General features: G+C 43.3%; 1 protein-coding gene across 1 annotated transcript in view; it reads left to right on the top strand.

Annotated features, from left to right (window-relative positions):
- The window catches only part of C1H1orf21 (chromosome 1 C1orf21 homolog), a 240169-nt gene extending 226814 nt beyond the window's left edge, over positions 1–13355 (top strand). Inside the window, exon 6 of the mRNA XM_017951371.2 lies at positions 10886–13355. Within this exon, the coding sequence (XP_017806860.1) occupies positions 10886–10924 (39 nt within the window). The 3' untranslated portion in view covers positions 10925–13355. The remainder of the gene's footprint in view (positions 1–10885) is intronic.
- Positions 13356–14064: the final 709 nt, after the last annotated feature.

Here is a 14064-nt window from a genome sequence, read left to right as displayed (position 1 = left end):
GGGCCCTCCAATCAATAGCTGATGTCTTCTTCCTGGCCAAATGCATGTGCTTCCTATTCTGAAAGCAAAGAGAAAGGAAGGGAAGGTGAGCCCTGTGGTCCCTCAAACAGTGTCACCCCCCTTTGTGGAGAGGAAAGAAAGGAACCAACTTAAAGTATGTCCCTCAACTCTCCCTCTCCAGGGGCCCAGCCCATGGAACAGTGAAGGGGCAAACCCAACCTCTTCTCCTTTCTCCACATGTGACTGGCTGAATCAGTCACCATCCAGGGGGTCTCAACAGGTGTGAGGCAAGGGACTAATGGGGATCTGCCAGCTTCTGTAATCCAGCAAGAAAACTGATCCTCATCTAACTCCTGGTATTTCCTGGTTAAAAACCGTAATGAAAGGAGATGTGTGCTTAGTCTCCCCAAACCTCCATCCAAGTTCAATATAAATTCTAGGGTGTATGTGGAACAGAGAGCTCTTTCAGAACAAAGAGCTCTAAAGAGTTTGTCTGGAAGGCACATCTTTGTCAAGAGGCAAATGAATTAAAATGCCAGGTTTGCTAAAGCCATTGTCCAAAAGGAAGTGAATCCTGGGGGAGGTGTGTGAGGCTCCACTCTACCAAGTGGGTTTTCCCAGTTTCCTGGCTTGGGGGCAAGGTGGTAGCATTTGAATCTTAACTCTTACACTTGAGAAGACACTAAGACATCCCTTTTAATTAAGTCCAATGAATAGCATGGAAATCTTCCACAAAAAATTATGATATGTCTGATTAGAAGAAGTCAGTCACAACAAGGAAGAATTTTATAAGATAATGTTAAGTGAAAAACAAAATAAAACACTGTGTCTATAATAGGATTGAAATGGTATAAAAATGTCATGCATGTGGACAAAGATTGAAATTAAATTTGAAGACTGATTGGGAAGAGATGCTGTTGGAGATGAACTTTTCCATTTAATTTTGATTTTCATTGTTTCCATGTTTGTAAACTAAGAACAGTGTTCGCAGAAGAGCTCTGGGGAGATGTCTCTTAAGGTGGAAATTATCCCTGCTGTTTGAGCTCTGAAGAGGGCAAAACCCTTGAACAGCGTTAGCCTCTGATGCTACTGGTGGTTAATTCTGTTCTCTGCGGCAGGGCAGGCAAACTATGGCCCATAAGCCACATCCAGCCTGTGAGACAAGAATGGTTTTTACACATTTAAATGGTTCGGAGAAAATAAAAGAAGAAGACTGTTTTGTGACATGTGAAAAACGGCATGAAATTCAAATTTCAGTGTCCATAAATAAAGTTTTATTGGAACCCAGCCATACTCATTCATTTACTTTTATCTATGGCCACTTTCAAGCTTACAATGGCAGAGTTGAATCGCAGTGAGACCATATGGAATGCAAGGCCTAAAATATTTACTGTGGCCCTTCCCAGAGGAAGTTTGCCAAGGCCTGCTCTCGGACATCAGTTCAACATGGCCAAGAGAACATGGTTGTCTGCGTTCTCTCTCCATGTCTTTATCCTCACTCCTGCTCGCCTTCTTGTGGGGAAGGAACATCATTGAAGTTATCCAAGTGCCAGCCTCAAATAAAGCTTAAAAAGTATGTGGCTTAAAGCTTCCAAAATATCCTCCTTACTGTTGGTGAAGTGGGGATTCGGGTATAATAAACACTTCATAGGGGTTTCAAAGCTGTTTAGTGAATACTTATTTTCTCTTGGAAGTGAAAAGCCCAATATCCCAGGATTGTTGTCACTACTGTTATTATCATGGTGATCATTCCTATATATGGTCAAAGAAACAGTCAGAGGCTGTCACACTCCACTGCTCATTACAAACGAGACCTTTTTCCAGCTGAAATAATAACGTGTGAGTCTAATTAGAATAAAGCTCATTAGAGTCGGAGACAGCCATTAATGCCTCGATTGATTTTTCTAATGAAGTAAGCCGGGGGAGGAGACTTTAACAGCACAGCTAATTATTTTTTGCTTTTCTTCAGTATGTCTTTGGCATTTAAAACTGTTCTTATGACTTGTTGTTTGACTGTAAACGAAAATGCTGCTGAAAGTGCTCTGTGATTAAAGAGGCTCTGACACGTCCAGCCCTGGGAAAGGGGTGGAAGGCACCTGCTTCCTACAGGAGGAGGGCCCTGCAGCCCTGCAGGAGGAGGTTTAAGCCCAGCAGCCCCTGGGGATAGCCTTCCTTCCACTTTTCCAGCCTCCTCTTCCTCTGTGTTCCAGGTTCTAGCTAGTCATGCACAGATGCTCAAGCTGCAGAACGTGGTTATCTGCTCCTGCAGTCCTGGTTCAAGGACAGAGCTGAAACATATAGATTCTTAAGGAAACTTGGATCTGAGGTTGCCTCTGGATGGTAAAACATGGAGGAAGGGCTTAGGGGATAAAAGGTGTTAGGTGGACAGAGGAGGGAGATGCTTATTAAATTTATGCACCAGAATGCAGATGGGGCAATTGTGCTTCATTAATCAAGATGCTCTTTGCCACCCAGAAAGCAGTTAAGTCCCACAGTACAGGATAAAGGCTGTCAAGGAAGGATAACAATAAGTCAAGAAACTGAGACTCAGGATATAATAGACTTGGGAGACTCAGAACAGGGAGGATGGGGTGTACCCCAAAAGCTATTGAAATAAATTTTATAATTTTTTTTTTTTTTTTTTTGAGACGGAGTCTCACTCTGTAGCCCAGGCTGGAGTGCAGTGGCCGGATCTCAGCTCACTGCAAGCTCCGCCTCCCGGGTTCACGCCGTTCTCCGGCCTCAGCCTCCTGAGTAGCTGGGACTACAGGCGCCCGCCACCTCGCCCGGCTATTTTTTGTATTTCTTAGTAGAGACGGGGTTTCACCGTGTTAGCCAGGATGGTCTCGATCTCCTGACCTCGTGATCCGCCCGTCTCGGCCTCCCAAAGTGCTGGGATTACAGGCTTGAGCCACCGCGCCCGGCCAAATTTTATAAATTTTTAAAAGTCTTACTGAATGAGGAAATTATTCAACAAAAGGACATTATCTCAATGACTGTGTTATTAGAAATATAGTTTAGTGATAATGCACAGTCCAGCAGCTAACAGAGATTCCCAGTGTCATCCCGACAGGTAAAGGAGTGGAGGAAAAATTCTTTAGGTGATCATTCAGCTAGTCACCAAGCAACAAGAGCCTGCTTTATGACAAGCATAACAGCTTACACTTCCAGACAGAAAGAAGCCTCATTAAAATGAACTTCTGTCATGAGCCTTTATTACAAAACTTCATGTTTGCTTTCTACGGACCCAAGAGTCTTGACCGGACTTGTTTGCTGACTCCATTGCCCTACCGTGAGGTTCTTTAACTCAGAACTTTTTGTGATGAAAGCAAAAGACAGAGTTGTCTTTTGCTTTCGGTGGCTCCCACCTGTAATCCCAGCACTTTGGGAGGCCGAGGCGGGCGAATCACAAGGTCAGGAGATCGAGACCATCCTGGCGAACACGGTGAAACCCCGTTTCTACTAAACATACAAAAAATTAGCCGGGTGTGGTCGTGGGCGCCTGTATTCCCAGCTACCAAGAGGCTGAGGCAGGAGAATGGTGTGAACCCGGGAGGCAGAGGTTGCAGTGAGCAGAGATTGCGCCACTGCACTCCAGCTTGGGCGACAGAGCCAGACTTCATCTCAAAAAAAAAAGTATGTCTGGCTGAGGCCGGGTGTGGTGACCTACGCCTCTAATCCCAGCACTTTGGGAGGCCAAGGCAGGTGGATCAGCTGAGGTCAGGAGTTCGAGACCATCCTGGCCAACATGGTGAAACCTTGTCTCTGCTAAAAATACAAAAATTAGCCAGGCGTGGTGGTGCATGCTACCTGGGAGGGCAAAGGTTGCAGTGAGCCAAGATCGTGCCTCTGCACTCCAGCCTGGGCAACAGAGCCAGACTCCATCTAAAAAAAAAAAAGATATTTGACTGAACATTGTAGAAAGAGGACTGGATCTGATTCCACATGTGATTTATGTGGGTATTAGTAGTCCCCTTTATCCACTGTTTCAGTCATCCAGAGTCAACAAGAAGGGTGAGTATAGTACAGTAGGATATTTTGAGAGGGAATACATTCACATAACTTTTATTACAGTATATTATTATAATTGTTCTATTTTATTATTAGTTGTTATTGTTGTTACTCTCTTGCTGTGCCTAATTGTTTTTTTATTTTTGAGAGAGAGAGAGTTTCTCTCTGTCACCCAGGCTGGAGTGCAGTGGCATGATCTCGGCTCACTGCAGCCTCCGCCTCCTAAGTTCAAGTGATCTGCTGTCTCAGCCTCCTGAGTAGCTAAGATTACAGGTGCATGTCACCACACCCAGTTAATTTTTGTATTTTTAATAAAGATGGGGTTTCACCATGTTGGTCAGGCTGGTCTCAAACTCCTGACCTCAAGTGATCCACCCACCTCGGCCTCCCCAAGTGCTGGGATTACAGGCGTGAGCCTAATTTATATAGGTAGGTATGTATAGGAAAAATATAGTATATGTAGGGTTCAGTACTCTCTGAGGTTTCAGTTATCCACTGGTGATTTTGGAACAAATTCCCCATGGATAAGCAGGGGCAATAATACTTAGATAAATACAAATAATGAATAATGGACAGTGGGATTCTAGTATCAACCTGGGTTTCCTCTCTTTGCAGTCCTGTTGCCCCTCTCCTAAGTTCCAAGCTATTCTTTTAACAGGGCCTATGCCCTATTCTGTGTGCATAGTTTTGCTCAAAACTTATTATCAGTTGTATTGTTGTTTTTTTCCCTACACTTTTTTTTTATTATACGTTAAGTTCTAGGATATTATACTTTAAGTTCTAGTTGTATTGTTTAAAAAGGCTGCATCTTCCATCATGATGTGCAAAACGTTGATGGTTTTCTTCCCTTACTAAAGAACCAGGACACTTTCTGTGTAATACCATTTAACAGCCTCCACCCTGCTACCCCACAGCCCAGCACTGCTTCCCTCCAAAGCCAGAGTGTTCATAACCCTTGGATGTGGGCCACACAAGGATTCCCTTAGGTACCCAAAATACACAGATGGACAAGAAACATGTTTTCCCCCTCAATAAGGGAGGCAAACATTTTGCCTAAAATTCTATACAACATGGTGGTGCAATGGAAGGACCACTGAGAAGGGAAGAGACTGTTTCTCCCTAGAGCAACTACAGGGAAATCCCAGCTACTTGGGAGGCTGAGGAAGGAAAATTGCTTGAACCTGAGAGGTGGATGTTGCAGTGAGCTGAGATCATGCCGCTGCACTCCAGCCTGGGTGACAGAGCGAGACTCTCTCTGAAAAAATAAAAATAAAGAGATAGGATGGGAGCAGGAGAAGCCAGCCAGGACAGAGTGAGAAGCACCAAGGCCCTGTGGTACTTGGCTTGTTTGAGGATCTGAATGTGAACTGACTGACTGAGATATGGGCCCCATTTCTCACCTAGACAGTTTTATTTACTGTTGGACAAGTTGGTCTCATTTTTCAATATCATCATAAGAGCTACAATTTATTAAGCACCCACCATGTGCCTAGCTTTGCTAAATACTTTACATGTATATGTTTAATCCCTACAACTCTGCAAGTTAGGTTTTATTGTCCCCATTTTACAGATGGAGAAACAGATTCAACACTTCCTGTCAGTCACTTTCATCTAGTCTACTCCAGTGGGAGAATACTCAGTTCACACTGATTGTTACATGTCTTAGGGGTGTGTGTATTGGGCTGAATGCACACATGTCTACAGAAACATACCGAAAACATATATGATGAAATCATACCTGACACTGAATGGCAAGGCCTAGACCAGCAGTCCCCAGCCTTTTTGGCACCAGGGACTGGTTTTGTGGAAGACAATTTTTCCACGGATGGGGAGTTGGGTGGTGCGGGGTGGGGGTAGTTTCGGGATGATTCAAGCACATTACATTTATTGTGCACTTTATTTCTGTTATTACGTATTCACTATAATGTAGGATCAGTGGGAGCCTTGAGCTTGTTTTCCTGCAACAAGACGGTCCCATCTGGGGATGATGGGAGACAGTGACAGATCATCAGGCATTGGATTCTCATAAGGAACATGCAACCCAGATCCCTCACATGCACAGTTCACAGTAGGGTTCGTGCGCCTATGAGAATCTGATACTGCTGCTGATCTGACAGGAGGCAGAGCTCAGCTTCACTCACTTACCTGCCACTCACCTCCTGCTGTGTGGCCTGGTTCCTAACAGGCCATGGACCAGCAGCAGTCCATGGCTTGAGGACTGGGGACCCCTGGCCTAGACTATTTGTCTATTTTAAATCTGTGGAGGAAAAGTACTTTAGGCACGTTGGAGGAACAGGTTCCTAAAGTCATTCTTTGAGCTGTTTCTCTTTAAACCAGTAGGATTTAAAATTAGGATGATGTCCTTTCCTTTACTACTCTTTAATATCTCTAATTCTTATCATAGACACTTCAACAAACAAAAACCCGTTACCCTAGAACTTTAGAAATGTGTGTCCTGCATTGACATCAACTTACACTTCCAGGAGGATAATAATACAGAAAGCTGAAGAAGACGTAGAAGCCTCTCCACAGAGTAGGGTGCGGTCGGAAAAATTTCGGTAGGCAAAGGTTCCTTGGGGTTTTTTGAGTCTGTACCCGAAGGCACTGATGGTTCTTTCAAACAACCCTTCTTCGTCAGCATCACTAGGAGTTTCTGTTCTTCCAGCTCTCGAGGGCCTCCTGGGGATCTTGCTCTGTGCAGCTTTCAGTGTGTCCTTTGCACAAGCAGGGGACTGTGACTAAGAGCCTCCAGTTCTAATTGAGTAACGCATCCTGACAAAGACTTCCATTTGGGGTTCCTTTAAGGGGGAAGGACATACTTCAGCGAAGAATTGCTGTGTATTTCCCACACCCAGCTCCCACTTCCTGCCTTCTGACGGCTGAAGGTCTTCAGGTTCTCTTTTTAGCACAATTCTTTAAAAATTAAATGAGACATGAAGTCGTGCTACAGAAGCAGGCTCCCTGTCCTGCCCAGTAGGGCCAGTGTGCAGATGGGGTCCCCTGTGATACTGAGATGGGGCCCCTCCAATGACAATTCTCTCAAATCCCCTTGATTTTTATTTACTTATTTATTGATTTTTAAAGTGGCATATAGTAATTGTACATATTTATAGGGTACATGTGATATTTTGATACATGCATGCAGTGTGTAATGGTCAAATCAGGGTACTTAGGATATGCATCACATCAAAGAGTTATCATTTCTTTGTGTTGGAAACATTTCAAATCTTCTCAGTACTTTGAAATATACAATATGTTACTATTAACTCTAGTCACCCTACTGTGCTGTTGAACACTAGAATTTACTCCTTCTTAACCAGCTTCAGAAGAGGATGAACCTTCTTCATCCTCGCGCCAAGCCTACTATCCTTTGCACAAGGTAATCACCTCTGGTAGTCACCAGTCTCAGGTCTCCTTTCTTAGAATGGCACTGGATGGCTGTATGACTTATGACCGTATCTTTCTTTCAATGTGTTTTGATTTTAAAGTTCGTTACCAAAGCAGTTGCTTCTCAGCACTGCTGAAACAGGTGATAATAAAAAATGAAGCTGAATTGAATTTGAATTTACTTATCAGTCACTACAGTTGTAACAAAGGCAAGGAGCAGCCCTGTGGGCTTGTGCTTCTCTGAGCTTTCCCCACAAGCATCAGGGCTTCATTCTTTGCCTGGCAGGACTGATATAAATAGTAAGTGAAATAATATCTGCAAAGCAGCTAATGCTGTTTTCTTCCTCCTTTGTATAGTAATGATAATAATTTCAGAGTAGCCAATGCTTGGGAAATGAAAGTTGCAGAGTCTTGTATTTACAAAGAGGGTTTATATTGTATTTGTCCCTCAAAAGGTGGGGCTGGGGAGCCTTTACTGTGGTTTGAAATGGTCCTTCTACTGCATAGCCCAGAAACTCATTTACCAAGTTGAAGACAATGAGAACACCACTTTTCGTGTATGTGTGTGCATGTGTGCACGTGTGTGTGCACACGTGTGCATATGCGTGTGTGCACATGTGTTTGTGTGTGTGCACGTGTGTTCGTGTGTGTGCATGAGTGCCTCTGTGTGTGTGTGTGTGTGTGTGTGTGTGTGTATGTGTGTGTGTGTATCTGTCTGCCATTCCTTCCAAGTTCTTCCTCATGGATGAAGCACCCTCTAAACTCCACATTGGCTGGCTGAGACTGCTTTGAGGCCTCATTTAGTCATACGTAGTCGAGGGACTTCGGTTTCTGCCATAGAAGTTTTATTCATGTACATGGGTTTGTGGCCTGTCTGGAGTGCAAGGCTGAGGTGGGAGGAAGAGTTCCCTGGCACCTATCAGATGACAGCTTGTGGTCACAGTCCTTCCTCACCTGACAGCCACTAAGGAAGGAGGTCCCTATTCCCCTGCCAGGGGGACTGAACAAACACAGGGTTTATAATAACAACAATTACAATAATAATAGCAGTAGTAGTAATAGTGGCATTAGCTAACATTTATTGACTACTTGCCAGACACTATATTTCTTTCCATTTAATCCTGACCATAACTCTATGGTATGGAGACCATGATTATCCCCAGGAAACCAAAGCCCAGCAATTTACGCGATGTCAAACAACAGTGTATATGTACATATATACACTGGAGATGTCCACTTTCCTTTCCTAATAAAACTCCATGAGCCCTGCTTTTCCTCTCCAACTGAATACTTGGGTCCATTTGTATGTTTCCTCTCTGAGCCTCGTGAGCTGGGGATCTGTGGAGAGCATCATTTGACATTTATGGCATTGTGTGGATACATTTGTGTGTGTCTTGTTCCCCAGATTAAAGAATAAACCCCCAGTGGCCAGGGACCTTGCAGTTCTTTCTAGCTCTCCAGTGTGTGACTCAGAGCATGTCTCCTGAGTGGTCTGGGCCAAGGCGAGGGATGGCATCTGCTTGGGCAGTGACACCAGGGAGGCTGCCCATGGGATGACTGCCAAGTACACACTCCTCTTGTCAGGAAGACTGGTTACCCAGCTTCTCTGCTCAGGAGAGGTTTTGTGCAGCAAGTAAAACAAGCCTAGAGATGACACTAAACTCAGACACTCTGCAAGCGGCAGGGGTGGGAGTTAGCAATCTGATGGTGGAGAAAACCAAAACATGCTAAGGGGTGAATCCCATTCTAAGGGAGCAAGCAATCTGGGGCCAGTTGGCATGGGAGTGAGCAGCTCTGCCTGCTGCCACAGGCCTGAAGACTTCATTGTGTGGCAGTATTTTTTTTTTTTTTTTTTTTTTTTTTTTTGAGACAGAGTCTCACTCTGTTGCCCAGGCTGCAGTGCAATGGCGCGATCTTGGCTCACTGCAATCTCCGCCTCCTAGGTTCAAGCGATTCTCCTGCCTTAGCCTCCCAAGTAGCTGGGACTACAGGTGCCCGCCACCACACCCAGCTAGTTTTTGTATTTTTAGTAGAGATGGGGTTTCACCATGTTGGCCAGCTGGCCTCGAATTCCTGACCTCAGGTGATCCAACTGCCTCAGCCTCCCAAAGTGCAGGATTACAGGTATGAGCCACCGTGCCCAGCCAGCAATATTTTTTAATTTGCCAAACACACACGGGCATGGGCACATATACATCATGTGTAAAAGTATAGGCCAGAAATGATTTAATCACTTTAATACTATTAACTCATTTAATTTTCAACAATTCTGTGAAATAGGTACTATTGTTCTCTTCATTTTACAAATGAAGAAACTGAGACACAGAGAGGTAATTTTACCAGGATCCCAGAGCTAGGAAGTCACAGAGCCAAGATTAGCACCCAGCCACATGACACAAAATAATCCATTTTGATAATGCTTAAATATTAGGAAAATGTAAAATATTTCTGTTATATAGATAATGTGACCAAAAAACATGTAATACATCTGAGAAATAGTTATATGCAAAATTATTATTATCGTTAAGTATTGGTACTCTTAGAAATAAGATTCAGTTATTTTGAAAATTCTGCTTTTAAAAGAACATCCCCCACCCCCGCCAAAAAAGAAATGAAACATGTAGTGTGTATTTTAGAAGAAAAAGTTGAAGGAAACAAATGATAATAACACCTGACTTTTTAGAAAACCCTTATCTATGACATCAGAACACAGGCAGGACAGGTGCCTTTGTTGTTTACTATCTGTGATGGGTTACAGACCAAGAGAGTCATGTGTTTTGACCAAGACAAGCTGGCTTGGTTAAATGTGGATCCTTAAAGCCCAGCCCCAATCATGTCTTCATTGAGTTTATGACCTAGAGGAGAAAGGATAAAATATGTTCACAGGTAACCATTGTACATAGTCCTTAGAGCTTCAGATAACCTGTTTTGTTAGCAAATGAATCAGAAGCATCTTTGCCTCTCTTGTGCATCCCACATATACCAAGCATAGACCTGTTAGGCGTGTCTAAAGGATTCTTGTTTGTTGTTTTTTGTAATCCGTTTTAGAGTGAATTAAACTCAGACTTCCCTGGATCGTATGCTCTCCCTCTGTAGAATGTTGAGTTTCAGGCACGGGGATGTAGCTGTAGAATGTGGCTTGTTCATTCTTCCTGATAAGAAATTGATCTCCTGAATGGATTGGCCATTTCGTAATTTCTTAGTGAAAGGCTGACTCTTGAATATGGCTATTATAATATAAATTCTTACCAACATAAAGTAAGGGCTTACTTGGGGCTTGGTAAAACTCTCATGCCTTGAGGTATGTGTAGCTTATAAATCAGCTAACATGTATTTATGACGTAGCTACCCCAGTGCCAGCTATCACTGACAAAGCCTGGATTCTGTTGCAAGGAGACACACTGAGAGAAAATTGATTACAAGTAACTATTTCAGACTCTGCTTTGAATTTATCATTCACATGCTCTTTTTTCTTTTTCCCTCCAAGGGTCGGGATTACTGTTCGGAAGAAGAGGATATCACATAGCACCAATTTTACCACTCAAACCAGGAGCTACTACTGTGTAAATAGGTTACACCCCAGTTGAAATCTTTGCAAAGGTCGGTTCTATTCAGCGAACAGCACTATAGCAAAAGAAGATCGTTCCATATCGTACGCCCCATTAAATTACAGTGTTTCTTAATGAACTTGCAAAGGAATATTGCTAAAAACAAACAAAAAAAACTGTTATCGAACTTTCTTTGTTGCTGCTAGTTAAAACTTGTTGCAACTTTTCACTTCTCTTGTGTCCAGGTATGCAGCAAAATTCTGCAATTTCACCTTAAAGATACTGTTGGTTTTACAGATGCTCTCCAACCTATTTTCTATAAGATGAGGTAGTGGTGAACTCAGATATCAAACTTCTCTTCTAAACTGGTTCTGCTTCTAAGACAAGCATCTCCTGCCCTCTCTCCTTCCTCCCCATCTCTCGCACGCAGTCTAGAGATGGACTGAGCCTTGCTTCTTACTGGCAGTGTTGAGCTTTGGAGATGGGATGGTTGCTATGCCAAGCCTTGTTTCTCTGCTCAGAAGAAGTAGAGAAGCTATTATCAATTAAAAGCATGCTGTGATGTGACTCCTGGAAGTGACGTAGGAGTGAGTGGCAGGTTGTTTGATTTAATAGGTATCTTAATCAAGAATTAAGCTTGCAACATTGGCTTTGCTCAGATGCAGATGGAAGTGTGATCACAATCATTTTGAATCCCTCTTCCTCACTTTTTTTTCTAAGAAAATAAACATTTTACTGTTTTTATGGATCCTTGTCTTCTCCCATTCATCCAGCTCAGTGTTTTAAGATGATCCTGGGTGCAGAAGTTGAGCCCTCCTTTGCATTGACACTGATAATTAGCTTAAAGGGCTGCCTACCCTTCCATTAATAATTTACCAAGCATTAGCAAGGCTGAAAGTGGACTGAAGAGGTGAGGGGACATCCTATGACTTTTTAGGAGGGCCTGAAACCACCTTGTTACCTTTCATTTTGTTAGCAAATAAACCATCCTATTTCGTAACTCTCCCCCTTCAAAATGCTACATGAGCCTTGCCACTTCCTTTTTCTCTTACTTCCAGCACACTAGACATAGCAAAAGTGTTTGCCTACTCAACAACATAATACTTTTATGCTTATGATGATATTTGGAGATGTGAAAGCCAAACGCCCCTGGCAATGGTGGGGAATGTTGACTGAGTGTTCAGCAGAGTTTATTTTTCCATACTATATGAAGAGAATGATCTCTTCTCAAAGACAGAAGTGATATTTTTAACAAATATTGTCACAAGTAAATAGCAATCAAAAGGAGAAAATAACTTTTGTATTTTTTTAATGTGTTTGATAGCTTTGACGAGGGTTCTCTTTGTTACTTTCAGGGGAGGGCATCCTATTAAATGCCACGCCAGCAGTCCGGGTTTGGGTTTGTCCCACAAAAAGACAGGAGCACTGTATGTTTCTCTCTTTTGGGGTTGTGACTTTTAAGGGCCTCGATGTTAGCCACCCGCAGAAGGTGGAGAGTTAAGATGTTCTGTGTCAATTTGCTCTTGCCGAAAAGATGAGCCTCGATTTTAAAATCTATCCACATAACTGAGGGCACCACTGATGTGCTAATAGTGAGATTCCCTATCTCCTTTTAGACCTGGGATGGCAAAAAGGAAGGGAAGGAAACTTAGCAGAGTACTAAGGACAATAGATTCACATATTAGCAACAAAATCCCGTAATTCTTTTGGCCAACAGCAGCTATTTTGGGGAGCAGCTGTGGCTGTTACATAAATAGAGATGCAGCCAAAATGTTAGGCTTTTTTATCCTGCTTCAAGTAGAAAAAATGCAGGGAGAGTCAAGTAGTGTAGGGTTTCAGGTTGCCTCCTCTCATACGGTTTTTGGCCAAGTGACTAAAATAGTTTTCCACAACTGTAAACGAACTGCTAAGCCCCACCTCAAACTTGTTCACTGGGGACTTTGTTCACTGTTCTGTGGATGACCTTTTCCGGGATTTCTTGTTCTTATCAAGCAAGAATTAAGCACATGCTAAACGTCTTCCATTTGATTTCTTTACTCGGTGTCTCACACAGTCTTCCCAGAAAACCACCACCCTCTACCCGAAGATGAAACATGCTCATGTCATTTCTCTCACGGTCACATTGAACACTTTTGACATGTTACACTTGTGCATAGATCCAAGCGTTTCTTGGGAACCTGACTTTTGAGTGTTTAATAAAGCCGGAAGTGATGTTGCCCTGAACCACCAGCTTTTCACCCGGGTTCTGGCTCCGGTGTTTAACACTGGATACATCTTTGTTGTGCGAAAGTAAGTTCTTCAGACACATTTGGTACATCCAGAAATCCGCATGAAATGCTTGATTATGTCAGCAACACCCAACACTGTCTGTTTTCCATTTGTTGGTTTTAATCATAAAATTGTCAAGTGATTTGTGTTTGTACTTTATTTTTTTATGCCTTCTGAAATCTAAAGCAAAAATATTTTACCTTTTTTTCCCCATGTGTATGTGAACATTAAGCAGATTGGCTCAGACACAATGAAAACAATAATCCAATGTATGTGCTGGTGCACTCTGCTAGTTGTTATATGTATGGGGCTCAGGAAGCTGGGAGGAGGAAGGGAGGGGACGTGGCCTGGTGAGTGGAGGTAGAAAAATGATGAGAAATGAACTGAGGGCATTAAGCAGAGAGGGTTGATAGACTGGCCGTGTGCGGGGTGAAATTGAAAATCCAGCTGCCTAGTGGCCAGTGGGTGGGGCAAGACTGTCAACAAGATTTACAGCTGGCTTGCACACGCCTTATGTCCTCTGAGTTGTAGAGTTGTAAAAGTTCAGCAGTGTGTGCACAGCTCTCTTTTGGTTGGCGGAGATTCAGGATCATGGAGTACTGCTCTCATAATTGAAGACGTGTTTGGTATTGGCAGAGAACCTTAAAAAAGGCCTTTACCTCAGCGATGCTTCCTAGCCCCAGGCTTGCAGAGAACACAGAGTGGTGTTGTGGTCTATTTAGGGACAAAGAAGGTATAAAGTCCAGAGATGAGAAAACTAGGTCAGTCCTCAGAAACGGCAGCAGCCACGCACACAGCAGCCTGCTGGAAGACGGGTCTCTCTCCGTCCACAGTGCCCATGATCTGAGCC

The sequence above is a fragment of the Papio anubis genome, chromosome 1 (assembly GCF_008728515.1).
Source record: "Papio anubis isolate 15944 chromosome 1, Panubis1.0, whole genome shotgun sequence".
Taxonomy (NCBI): Eukaryota; Metazoa; Chordata; class Mammalia; order Primates; family Cercopithecidae; genus Papio; species Papio anubis.
Note: the sequence above shows the minus strand (reverse complement) of the source record. Positions and strands in the feature narration are given on the sequence as shown.